This window comes from Aedes aegypti, chromosome 3, assembly GCF_002204515.2.
Source record: "Aedes aegypti strain LVP_AGWG chromosome 3, AaegL5.0 Primary Assembly, whole genome shotgun sequence".
In the NCBI taxonomy this organism is placed as follows: domain Eukaryota; kingdom Metazoa; phylum Arthropoda; class Insecta; order Diptera; family Culicidae; genus Aedes; species Aedes aegypti.
In genome coordinates, this window is record NC_035109.1 from 203,996,840 (window position 1) to 204,010,485 (window position 13,646).

Sequence of the window (13,646 nt, forward strand, 5' to 3'; positions counted from 1 at the left end):
AGCAGCTTTATGTTGGATTTGAAAAATAGGTACCCCAGCGAGCATGTTTTGGTTAGTCTGATACCACAACTGGTATGCGCGTATTCCCATGTTGGCCCAAAAAGCCTCCCCCTCCATGTCGTGGGAAGATGAATTTACCGGAGATTTTGTTCAAATTGGCTAGAGGACGAGAGTAATCACAGCTAAAGGTTTGCCTTGGAGGGAAACTATTTTTTTATATTTTTTGTTTAGCCTCTCGCAAGAATTAACATTTTGCTTCTATCATTTATCGCACCAAAAACATTCTGAGAAAGAATCAAGTCATGTCAAACAAGAACAATAATTTAATGGAATTAAGATGGTTCAAAACACTGCCATTTTTAGTATTCCTTTTTCTTATGGGAAGAAAACATTGATGTAATATACTAACAGGGATAACCTTGCTTGAATTTCATCGTAATCTACTAGTGGGACTGTTATGCGGGTACTTTTAATATGGGACGCACGTGATTTGGTATTTTTTTCGCATTTTGTCCATACAAACAAACAATTTTGAGTATGATACCAGGAAGTACAATAATAATAAATATGATTCATGAAGAAAACTCAAAAGTGCTGAAAATTCATATGGGACTGTTATGCGAGTAGGGGCAGTACAAATCCTCGAAGTTGAAGAATGTGGAAATTATGTCAAAAGAAGCCCCATTTGACGGTATCAATAATTAAGATTACACACTGAGGAGAAATTGATCACCATATTAACTAGGCAGTTTTAAGAGATAACACATTCCTCAATATTATCTGAATGCAAATTTATCTGAATGCAATGTGTGAATGAAAAGTCTCTAGGACACGAAAGTTCATCACCTTATCACCGCACAGTGGCCCACAGCTGGCCAAAAGTCCAAAAACTGAAGTTTCCAAATTCCTTCTCGAATATTTTTACTTGATATCTTCATTATTGAATAACAATTCCCCAGAATTTCAGATTCGAATTTTCACAGCATGTGACCTGGAGAGATGTCAGCTGAAAATGACCCTTTGAAATTTTTCAAAATTCGAAGATTCGTAAAGTTTGTTTTATAGAAATTGCAGCTTCTGTACTAAATCATGAAAAAATCTTTCTCAACCGGTCTCATTCAGAATGTACATAAGGCTTTGTTTTGAAGATGTTTTGATCTACAGTCATCTCTCCCTTACTCGATATTGAAGGGACCATCGAGTTAGGGAGGTATCGAGTTACAGAACACAAAAGCAGTGCAACTGCGTTCTAAGGGACAATCGAGTTAGCCATGAAAACCAACTTTTACTATGGTTCTCTAACTCGATATCGAGATAAGAAATATCGAGTAAGGGAGAGTTAACTGGATATTGTTTATGTTGTTTACCATATGAGACTGTCAAGAAGTGTATAACATATAGCTACTACAAAAATTAGGCATTTTTTTAAAGGTGGTGCAAGATATCTAGAAAACGCTCTAAAATAATCATTTTCCCCTCAATCGGGATACGGATTTCATTGATTGAATTAAAAAACATGCTATTTCAAACTAATTCTGTCAAATGTACCGGAAAAATCGATTTTCTGTATTAGTGACTATTTCTATCAAATTACCTCTAAAAATCATGTTTTGTCAAATAATTAGAATTTTTAAACGTTTTGAGTGAAAATTGCACTTTTGGCCAGCATTTGTATGGAGTGCGGCCACTGTGCCCAGGTGTGATACGAATAAATTGGAGTTAACCCTCGAGATCTAAATAAAACATTTCTGTTTTACCAAAAAGTATATTTTGTTTCAAATACCGAACACCATGCTCATTCTGTCTCATTTTCCGAACATCTTGCTCTAAATTACATATCGTCTAAATATCGTTACAACTCCTACGTCGTTTACTGCAAATTCTTTCCTCCCTTTGCCGAGTGATTAGAGTCCGCGGCTGCAAAACAAAGTCATGCTGAAGGTGTCTGGGTTCGATTCCCGGTCGGTTCAGGTTTCTTTTTCGTGATGGAAATTTCCTTGACTACCCTAGGCATCGTACCTGTCATACGAAATATGAATGCAAAAATTGCAACTTTGGCAAAGAAAGGGTTAATAACTGTGGAAGTGCTCATTGAACACTAAGATGAGAAGCGGACTCTGCCCCAGTGAGTACGTAATGCCAAGAAGAAGAAGAGTCAGATTAAACCCAATTCACATCGTCGAACATGTTCTATAGCAGCGTGGGTAGTATAAAATTTCGGCTCCGAGTGGTAATAAAACAAGGATTAAAAAAAATCCGATATTTCGACATTGCATCATTGAAAGCAATACTGTACCTTCTCAAAACGTTTCAAATGTTTTGCAGCAGCGCAATTTCCAACCAATTCCGTGGCATGCAACAAGAGCGCCAGGTTGGAGAACCTTACGGACTCACGCGGAAATTATCGACTAAACAAAACGCTATTGTCGTCGATTTGGGTAAAATAACAACTCTTCAGAGCAATTTTCGCAGTTCTAAGGAACCCCTCGAGCTTGAAACACCAAACCGTAAAATTTGCTCCTCGGCAAGGATTTTCAGTTAAAGTGATTAAATTAGGAACATATCCAACTCTGACAAGTGACAGAACTAACGTGAATCATCCACCAACATGGATGATCGTACAATTGATACGATTTTCGCGGGTTCGCTGGAAAACTTACCTCCAGTAAGCTCCAAAATCGTTCGCATTTTCACAAGCTCGACGTTCACAGGTAAGTTATATAATAGCCGCTTGACCTATACTCTTTACATGTTACCTTGAAAGCAAAGTTTTTCCGGATGTTTTGAAAAGTTCAAGTCCGTTATGGGAACTGGTTTGCGTTATTGTTCTCTTCGAGGCTTAATGCGCAATTTCTGTGAATTTGCTTCAAATATGTGAATGAAGATCATTATTCAAGAAAATTCGTCGACATTAGGAAAATTTACCAATAATAAATTTATCTTAAAAGGTATAATTGAATTCGACTGTTAATGCAGTATGACATTCTACTTGCTGAGTTTGAGCGAACTTCCTAATAGATTGTTAAACGACATCTCAGATTAAGCGAAACGCATTACAAAAATGGCCTTTTAAAACACCCACCTACCCCATCGTAACGCTTTTACAATATTTTACCAATTTTGTATGAGCTATAACATCATGATGATACCCACCCACTTTTCAGTGTTATGAAATGTGTGAATGGGCCTTGGTCTGATGTTAGTCGGAGATCTTGAAATGGGATGAACTTTCCCGGCACTCCAGCTGGAATTAAACTAATAAGTAGGTATAACTGGATATAAAATAGGAGTTCGCATCAAATGTTACTTTTGTAGATCTCTACAAAATGCAACAGCAAATTAGTTATCCAAAGCACCGTAATAAAAAATGAAGAGAATAAAATGTTAAGAAAGTTATATTACTTCATTTTAATTGCTTCAAAGTGATTCGTAAGGAACTTTTGCCTCTGCGCTTGTGGAACATGAATCTAATTGATAATTACTATTATATATTTGCGCTTTGTAATGTTTCATGTGTAAAATATGATTATTTGTGTACAAAATTATTGATTTCTCTATACATTCCTTCTTGGCATTACGTCCGTCACTGGGGCAGATCTCGCTTCTCAGCTCAGTGTTCAATGAGCATATTCACAGCTGTAGGTCATTAGGCCGAATGCCGTTAGGCCGAAAGGGATTTTATTCTGAAAGGATCTACAGGCCGAAATAACATTTACCATTTAAGACTGAAATTTGTGAAGGCTAAAAACGTAAAAATTATTAACCCTCTTATACCCAATTTTTTGTTTTCGATCTAAATATATTATTTTTCGTTATCTAAAATCATTCTAAACACGGTTTGGGCAATGATTTATTTTTCTTCGCAAATTTATGAATTTTGGTTTTTGGAGTTCTGTTTGATTTTTCAACCTTGACGCTTGCTTTTGCCGGAGCGAGCGACGAGGGCAGGATCAAACATGTCGTGCGTCGATCTCGTAAGTGAAAAAGTGGCGTGATCGGGGAGTTCGGTTGGAGTAAGTTAAAAAGTGCCGCGATCGGTTCGTTCTTTTTGATCTTTCGACGACCTTGACGCTTGCTCCTGGGCAGTGCGTCAAGAAAGCCCGAGCTGACGTCCGTGTTTTTTTTTTCGGGTCGCGCGCCTATTTTTTACTTTTTTTTTTTCTGAGTGCTAGCCGAGCAAACGAGTGAAGCTGAAAGTGGATTGTGGCTGCTCAGTCAAGGATAACGGATCAATTGGTGAGCTCGTTTCATGCTACTATTTCTAATCTATAAAATATGTATGACTGCACATTTAATCGTTACAATGGTGGGATGTAAATATGATGTTTCAACAAACTATGGATGGTTCGTCACTGTGAGTGTCGACACAAACTCTGATTCATGATTTATTTATGTTTAGCATTTTTTTTTCAGAACACCCCTTATATACCTTTATTTTTGTAATTAAAAAAAACTTTGAATGGTTCGACACTACAAGTGTAGACTTGCGAAAGGTTCACTTTATTCAACAAACTTTGGATGGTTCGCCACTGTAAGTGTCGGCATAAGAATAAGAGTGTTCTATGATGTCCCAACCAATTGAGTCTTTTGTTTCTTTTCAAATGAGTAATATATAATAACACATGCTTTCGTACTGACAGCTGTAGGAATGTTACATTTAGGTATTTGTTCAACAAACTTTGAATGGTTCGTCACCTCAAGTGTCGGCATAATTTTCCTCTACATAGAAATTATATGAACAATTATATTTACGTATAAGCATGTATATATCTCACAAATCATTGTTTATCATGGTCTAATCGCTTATCAAAGTGAATCCTTTGACCCAACGATCCTCCCCATTAACAAACATCCCTCCCAGTAACCTTTGTGGAGATGCAGAGGCAAACACGGTCTCCAAATAGCAAAGGTTACACACTTACATTCCTTCCCTCAATCCCACCTGACTGCAAGGACGTGGCCGGCGCCGTTATTGACCTTGTATAAATAGAGGCACTGAATTATGCACACTGAAGAAGATTATGGCCAATCCCAGCTGAACTTCTAATTGATTCTTTGTGCATTTTCACTGACTTCGGTCAATCACGGAATATAAGCTAGCAAATTTATGAATTTTGGTTTTTGATTTTTATTATTTTTATTTTTGAACATCCCTATCCTTTTCAATTTTCTCTTGAAGCCTTTTCTGGTTACTGATTTTTGACAATAATAAAAATTTGGGTTTTTACTATACTTTTGAAAATGTGATTTATTTTTCTGGAATATTTTTTATTTTCCGTGTAACTAACGGAAAAACAGATTTGAAATAATTTCAATACCATCAGGCTCTTCTTCTGTGATAGGTTGATCGTAGAAAAATATAAAAGGTACGATTTTTTTATAATACACGTTAAATGAATCCCAGGCATTTGTAGGTTATATAAGAATGCAATTTTTCAAACAATTTGCAATAATAAGGCGGGGTTGGGTATAAGAGGGTTAATTGAAACACTTTTTGATGTCATCATACAGAAGTTTGATCATTTTTTATTACCATCAATCACTTAGATAAGTTTGATTCATATGCAATTTCTAGTATTATGAGGTCAATCATGGATTATTTAAACAAGGTTTTAAGTTAAAAACTCAGATTCACTTTCTCCTGCTTTTATGCTCACTTGATTCACCTGCTTTTATACTGACTTGTGTTAAATGGTATATTTTCCAAATTTTCAAACTTAGTTAGAGTTGAAGCCAATTTTAAAGAAGATGCAATTACAAAGAGAACATCGACGACCATTGTTAGGGACAATTCCCAAAAATTTTGTCAGGATCAGGGCTGATAAGTTTCATGACCAACTTGCCACCCTAGCAAAGTCGGATAACTGAATGATATCAAAATGATAACAACTTTTATCACAGCGATGATTTCATTTTGGTATTCTGTTATCAATGATAATCGCATTATAACAAAATTTGCAATCATTGTATCCATGACAGACATTTTTTATAACAGGTTGATAACAAAATATGTTATCACAATCTTTACCATTACATTTTTTAAGGTGACACGGGAGACCGTGTTATTTTCCCTATCTTTTGTATCACTCTAACAATTATCATCAAAACTTTGCAGAAGCAAATCTCTAGTTTTAGTGGACCGATTAAACTAAAAATTTATTGAATTGTGTACTACATATATATAATTATAGTGATAAATTTTTCGCTTCGATATATTGAGTGGTACTTGAGATTTGCTTCTTCAAATGAAGAGGATGATTAAAACACCGTCCCGCGTTGACTTTTCGTCATACAATATTTTGTAACATTATTAAGCTTAAGTTCAGTCCAAAACACTCTCTCTTCCCAATTTCCGAGATTTATGACCATAAAACTCATACAAATATGATGATGCAAATTTAATTATCAACTTGAACTCAGTTTATTATTTTATTATTAGTTATTCGACAAACAAATTTAAGTTCTCATTTTTGTTCTGTTGGTTGTTAATTTAGCCAAGATGATAACAAATTCAGTTATCAAATGATGATAACCAGGTAACAATATTTGTTATCATTTTGCTATTCAACTTTGCTCGGGGACACTGACGAAACGAATCTTCTCACTGTCACTAGACGAAGTAATATTTCATGTGCTCACTTCGTCACGTCGCAATGACGGAACTCTCACGAAAGCAATTTTAATGCTATCTCATTTTGGAGAATTTCTGGAAGTTAATGTGTTTGATAAGTTAAGTGGATATCCTATCACGATTCCAGTGATATCAACAACAATCATACCAGATAATAAACTAAAAATTATCAAGTTTAAGATTTCGTCAAAAGTTGTAGCGACGGAAAAATTAAAGAAAATTTGAAAAAAAAACTCTGTCATTGTCTCGCCGTTCAATGACAGTGAGAAAAGCATCTATAGTCGCACGGCACACTCTATTTACATTGACGCTTTCCAGCCCTGGTCAGGATAAAAAAAACTAAGACCCCCTTCTTCTAACCAGTGTTGTTCAAAAACTCAATTTCTCATAACTCACGTTGAGATTTTTCTGCGTGAGTTGTCAATCACGCAAATCAGCAGTCAAAAAATCATGGATGAGTTGGCTCACCTTTTTGACTCATTGTCTCTTATTTCCACAGTTTACTCACACACGGCAACAATTTCTTGTTAGTGTGGTAAAATAATAGTAATCCTTTCTAACATAAACAACAACATTCGGGTTTTACGAGTTTTTGACGGGTTTTGCGACTGTATCATTTTTTACGGTTTGAATAGATTGAGTGATTTTGCATCTCACGGGAGAGCGTATTGATTGAAATTTGAGTGTGATTCTATCGACACTGCTTCTAACAGTGTCTCGCAATTTATGGACGCTCCCGTACAAATCATTTGCGAGTTACATAAATAGCATAGCATAGTGAGTTACATAAATATATAATTAAGTAATTTTTGCAAGACGTTAATGCTTTCAGTGGACGATTTGCCCTTTGAAGGAAGCACCACACTAGACAATGGACTAGCATGCAACGCCCAGTGGCACAGGCGACATACACTCCTGACGGAAAGTTTTTCGGACTGAAGCGGGAATCAAACCCACACTTTTTGACTCGATGCGGCTAAATGCTTGGTAACACTAATCGCACGGCCACGAAGCCTACAAAATATTTGTGTGCACTGAAAATAATGCTGTGGTAAATTAAACAACTGCGACGTGTTCAATTCTACTATGTCGATAAATAGTATAACTACCTACATGCCTTGTTATGATTACCATGCTTCAATTATTGGTACCATATTTTGATTGTTGCCGAAACTATCCAACAAGTTAAGTCGACCTTGTGTACATTTGAGTTTTTCTCCCTTTTGTCAGCAGATCAAATTCCACCATTGTGAATTTATCTGGCTGTATAATTTAATTAGTAACTAGTTTTCAGACAATTATTAAGATTCCGCAGAGAGTTTCCCGCGTAAAGTTATGTATTAGCGTTTCCCATAATGTCGAATTATAAGTGCTCCAGTAGTTATTCATTTTTTGCACACTCCCAGCGGTAAGTTCTAAACCTTCGTTCCTTGGCTAATCTCAAACTAAACAATTACTTTATTTTAGACAAAAACTTGGCATCTAAGTGCGAGCAAGTTCTGGCGGGATTCTCCGGCAGCTGGTCATGTGAATACGAAGGTTTTTCTAAAGATGAAAACATGAGTACTGCGGTCACGGCAAGTCGATCCCGAATATACTTGTTCCGGTAATCAGAAACTGACCGCAGACAATTCGCGCCACTTCACACGGCTAGGTCCTTCATTATTTAATATTTTTTGTATAATTCTTTCGATATTTAGAAATGTTTGCTGTTATCTATCAATAAAAATATCTAGCTTTAATCATGCAAGGAGAATGAGAGTTTTTTTCTTCTTTTCATCCCCATCACAACAATCCAATCAACCGGCACTACCCGTGTTCTCATATTAACGATGGTAATGGTATGTATTACTATGCCCATTTGCTGTCAAAACATAGTAATTATAACCACGGATTTGTCGATCCAATAATGTTGCATGTTCTGCAAAAATCAAGTAGTAGAGTAGTTTCAATTTGACCCTCGGTTTAGTCATCGTTACCATGCCTTTTTTATCAGTGTGGATTGTTCCAAATTATGACATTAACATTTTGCTGCCAAAACAAGTATGAGAACAGACTGAGGCTATAGACATGACAAAGATGCTGAAACTGCACTGAAATGAATTTTATTGTAGAAACAACTGAATCCATGGTAAAATTAAGAACTGCACCAACTATTTTCAACCGACTACATTAATCTGTTAACTCTACCATAACATAGTCAACAAGAAAATATATTCTGTTTATTTAACCAGAGTTGTAGTATTTATGACTAGAAACATTCTAGATTTGACAAGTTTGGCATTGTACTTTTTACCATACTGTGTTGTACGGTGGGTGTCACGGATTGAAATACAATGCTTTGTAGTCGCGGCTACTATGGACATAGTGACATTTACTACACGACTCAGTGATTTTTACCAGATTATAATAAACTTAACAGATTTTTGTAGTCGGTTGAAAATCGTTGGTGCAGTTCTTAATTCTACCATGGATTCGGTAGATTATACAACAAAATTTGTTTGCGTGTGATATTTGCAATGAGCCTATGCATGCTATAAAACCATGCATGTGATAAAACGTTTGACTTTTACTGTGCGCAGTGTTTCCAAATTTTCCGTGATGGAGAGCGAGACAGCACCAACACACGGCGCACAGTAAAAGTCAAAAGAACAAAAGGATTCATGGCAAGTACAGAGGCTCATGATGCAGGATTAGATCTGGGATATGTAGGGGAGCTGTGGGTAAAATGAACAGGAGGGAGGGTAAAATTGACAGGTTTGTGTTATTATGTCATAAATCTATGCCAAACATAGCACCATCCTTAATTATCAGACAATGAAACTATTTCGACCACTTTAAGACGATCTAGAACTGTCAAAAGCTGGCAAAGTAAACAAAAACAATGTACGGCTCTCCGTTTTCTCACATGATTTAAGTTTTCACTCATGAAATTAAAGGTTATTATAACTGAAACCATCAATAATCGACTATACCATATCTTTCAAGTATTTCGCAAAGTGCACCTCGGGGAGTCGTGAGTTCGATTCTCACTGAGAAGACGTGTAACTTTTTCGAAAATCTTCACATCAATTTGTCCATCTAATCCAATTGCAAATTATATGTAATGTTTAGCTTTTCGGTGGTTGTTAAACTTCCACTCGGCTGGTAAGCCGTAAACCACGATTCATAATTAAAAACAAGTATTTATCGAGCAAAGGACTCATGTTCCGTAACCGGTCGTTTGAGAATGTCGCGATCCATTGGAAGTCCACACAATAGAAACCTCAGCCAGTACAGTTGCTGGCTAGTGTTGTGTGCTATTTCATTACCTAAAAAATAATGCGCTCTCGGGCTAGGCATTGGATATAAATAGAAAGCGTTGTGTTTGGATGGACATCTAATTCTTCCGAAAGAGGTGCACTTTGCGAAAAAGGACCACGTGATTATTGAGCTGAAATCGAATTCAGGTTAACTTCCACGTTCATGAGTCCTCTCATGGCGTAGTGGTAACGCGCCCCAACTAGAGATCGGGGAGTCGTGAGTTCGATTCTCACTGAGAAGACGTGTAACTTTTTCGCAAATCTTCACATCAATTTGTCCATCTAATCCAATTGCAAATTATATGTAATGTTTAGCTTTTCGGTAGTTGTTATTGAAAAAAGGTTTTATTGTCGAATTTGTACTTTTATTTCAACCAAAATTCTAGCTTTATTGAACATTTGAGAAATCCCGGGATCCCGGGATAAGTTTAGATTTTTGTCCCGAATCCCGGGACGAGCAAAATGTCCGGGAAATGGACACTCTATTGCAAATATATTGTCTAAGCCTGTGTATTCTAATTATCCGTCCAGAACAAAAAAAAACCTTTTGAAAATAAAAGTCCATTATACTTAAAAACGGCAAAAAATATGTCAAGTATATGAATTAAGCCATGAGGTTTTGGCCGACATTTGTTCTAGATCGAACCACTGTGCGGTATATGGGATTTTACATTGTGGCAACATTGCTGTTCTGTGAAACACACAAGACTACGGTGGCGCTATCTATGCTTTTCATAGCGACCGTTTTGGTTATTTTAATGATCCATACACGCATTTCACGCCAACTCGAACAAACATTGGCAGCACCATTTCAGATTTCAATAAATTTTTCTGGATGTGTAAACCTTGACTAAATAAGCCACTTTGCATACTTCTTCCCAAATTTATCTAGACTATCAAATGAAAAAGGTAAAACTGTTTTATCCGTTTTAACGAATGAATGCAATTGAAAAATGGCAAATCCTACATAAAAGAGTTGTATCGATAATTTGCACAATTTTGTCTGAAAGCGCCTTGCTCATTGCCTCAATTTAGTCTAATCAGTTTCCATTCAAGCACTGATGATGACAAGGACGCATTTTACGCGCAGCTCGAACGCGAGTACGACCGCTGCCCAAGCCACGACGTCAAGATCATCATAGGAGACTTACACGCTCAGGTTGGCCAGGAGAAGAAGTTCAGACCGACGATTGGAAAGTTCAGCGCCCACCGGCTGACGAACGAGAACGGCCTACGACTGATAGATTTTGCCGCCTCCAAGAACATGGCCATTCGCAGCACCTTCTTCCAGCACAGCCTCCCGTATCGATACACCTGGAGACCACCACTGCAGACGGAATCACAAATCGACCACGTTTTGATCGATGGACGGCACTTCTCCGATATTACCGACGTCAGAACCTATCGTGGCGCTAACATTGACTCCGACTACTACCTGGTGATGGTGAAACTGCGCCAAAAACTATCCGTCATTAACAATGTACGGTGTCGACGCCCGCCTCGGTATAACCTAGCGCGACTGGCCCAACCGAACGTCACTGCCGTATACGCGCAGCATCTCGAGGTAGCGTTGCCGGAAGAGGGCGAGCTTGACGAAGCCCCTCTTGAGGACTGCTGGAGCAACATAAAAGCAGCCATCAACAACGCAGCCGAGAGCATTGTCGGGTACGTGGAAAGGAGGACATGTGACGATTGGCTCGACGATGAATGCAGGCAGGTTTTGGAGGAGAAGGATGCAGCGCGGGCTGCAATGCTGCAGCAAGGAACGCGACAAAACGTGGAGCGATATAAAAGAAAACGAAAGCAGCAAACCCGCCTATTCCGGGACAAAAAGCGCCGCCTGGAAGAAGCGGAATGTAAAGAAATGGAACAGCTGCATCGTTCACAAGAAACGCGAAAGTTCTACGAGAAGCTTAACGCATCCCGAAAAGGCTTCGTGCCGCGAGCCGAAATATGTAGGGATAAGGACGGAAGCATCTTGACGGACGGACGTGAGGTGATTGAAAGGTGGAGGCAGCACTACGATAAACACATGAATGGCACGGAGAACACAGGCGCCGAGGGTCACGACAGCGGAGGAAGTGTCTACGTCAGCACGGCGGATGAAGGAAACCAACCTGCCCCCACATTGAGGGAAGTTAAAGATGCCATCAACCAGCTCAAGAATAACAAGGCCGCTGGTAAGGATGGTATTGGAGCTGAACTCATCAAAATGGGCCCGGAGAGGTTGGCAGCCTGTCTGCACCGGCTGATTGTCAGAATCTGGGAAACGGAACAGCTGCCGGAGGAGTGGAAGCAAGGGGTCATATGCCCCATCTACAAGAAGGGTGACAAACTGGAATGTGAAAACTATCGAGCGATCACTATCCTGAATGCCGCCTACAAAGTGCTATCCCAGATTATCTTCCGTCGTCTATCACCAATAACAAATGAGTTTGTGGGAAGTTATCAAGCTGGTTTCATCAACGGCCGCTCGACAACGGACCAAATCTTCACTGTACGGCAAATCCTCCAGAAATGCCGTGAATACCAAGTCCCAACACATCACTTTTTCATCGATTTCAAAGCGGCTTATGATTGCATCGACCGCGAAGAGCTATGGAAAATCATGGACGAGTACAGCTTCCCCGGGAAGCTCACAAGACTAATAAGAGCAACGATGAACGGTGTGCAGAATAGCATGAAGATTTCGGGCGAACATTCCAGTTCGTTCCAATCCCGCCGGGGACTTCGACAGGGTGATGGACTTTCGTGCCTGCTGTTCAACATCGCGCTAGAAGGTGTCATGCGGAGAGCCGGGTTCAATAACCGAGGTACGATTTTCACAAGATCCAGCCAATTTGTTTGCTTCGCGGATGATATGGATATTGTCGGCAGAACATTTGGAACGGTGGCAGACCTGTACACCCGCCTGAAACGTGAAGCGACAAAAGTCGGCCTGATGGTGAATGCGTCAAAAACAAAGTACATGCTGATAGGCGAAACCGAGCGCGACAGAGCCCGCCTGGGAAGCAGTGTTACGATAGACGGGGATACTTTTGAGGTGGTTGATGAGTTCGTCTACCTCGGATCCTTGTTAACGGCTGATAACAACGTTAGTCGTGAAATACGGAGACGCATCATCAGTGGAAGTCGCGCCTACTATGGGCTCCAGAAGAAGCTGAGGTCGAGAAAGATTCACCATCGCACCAAATGTACCATGTACAGAACGCTTATAAGACCGGTGGTCCTCTATGGACATGAAGCATGGACCATGCTGGAAGAGAACCTGCAAGCACTTGGAGTGTTCGAACGAAGGGTGCTTAGGACGATCTTTGGCGGAGTACAGGAAAACGGTGTGTGGCGGCGAAGAATGAACCACGAGCTTGCTAGGCTCTTCGGCGAACCCAGTATCCAGAAGGTTGCGAAAGCCGGAAGGGTGCGCTGGGCAGGGCATGTTGCAAGACTACCGGACAACAATCCTGCAAAGAAGGTGTTCGCATCGAATCCGGTTGGCACAAGAAGGCGAGGAGCACAGCGAGCGAGGTGGCTTGATCAGGTGCAACAAGATCTGGAGAACGTGGGCCAAAATCGAAGTTGGAGAGACACAGCCATGGACCGAGTAAATTGGCGAAACATCGTTAACGAGGTTTTATCAAATTATTTGATGTAGGGCGTCTGTACCAGTGATAGTGGCAATAGTAACGGGTTGAGGAATAAAACATCGCCAAAAA

General features: G+C 39.3%; 1 protein-coding gene across 1 annotated transcript in view; it reads left to right on the forward strand.

Moving 5' to 3' along the window:
* The first annotated feature begins 2,458 nt into the window (after positions 1-2,458).
* Positions 2,459-13,646, forward strand: part of LOC5566945 (NACHT and WD repeat domain-containing protein 2) — a 60,977-nt gene continuing 49,789 nt past the window's right edge. Inside the window, exon 1 of the mRNA XM_001651312.2 lies at positions 2,459-2,711. Coding sequence (XP_001651362.1) covers positions 2,609-2,711 — 103 coding nt within the window. The 5' untranslated portion in view covers positions 2,459-2,608. The remainder of the gene's footprint in view (positions 2,712-13,646) is intronic.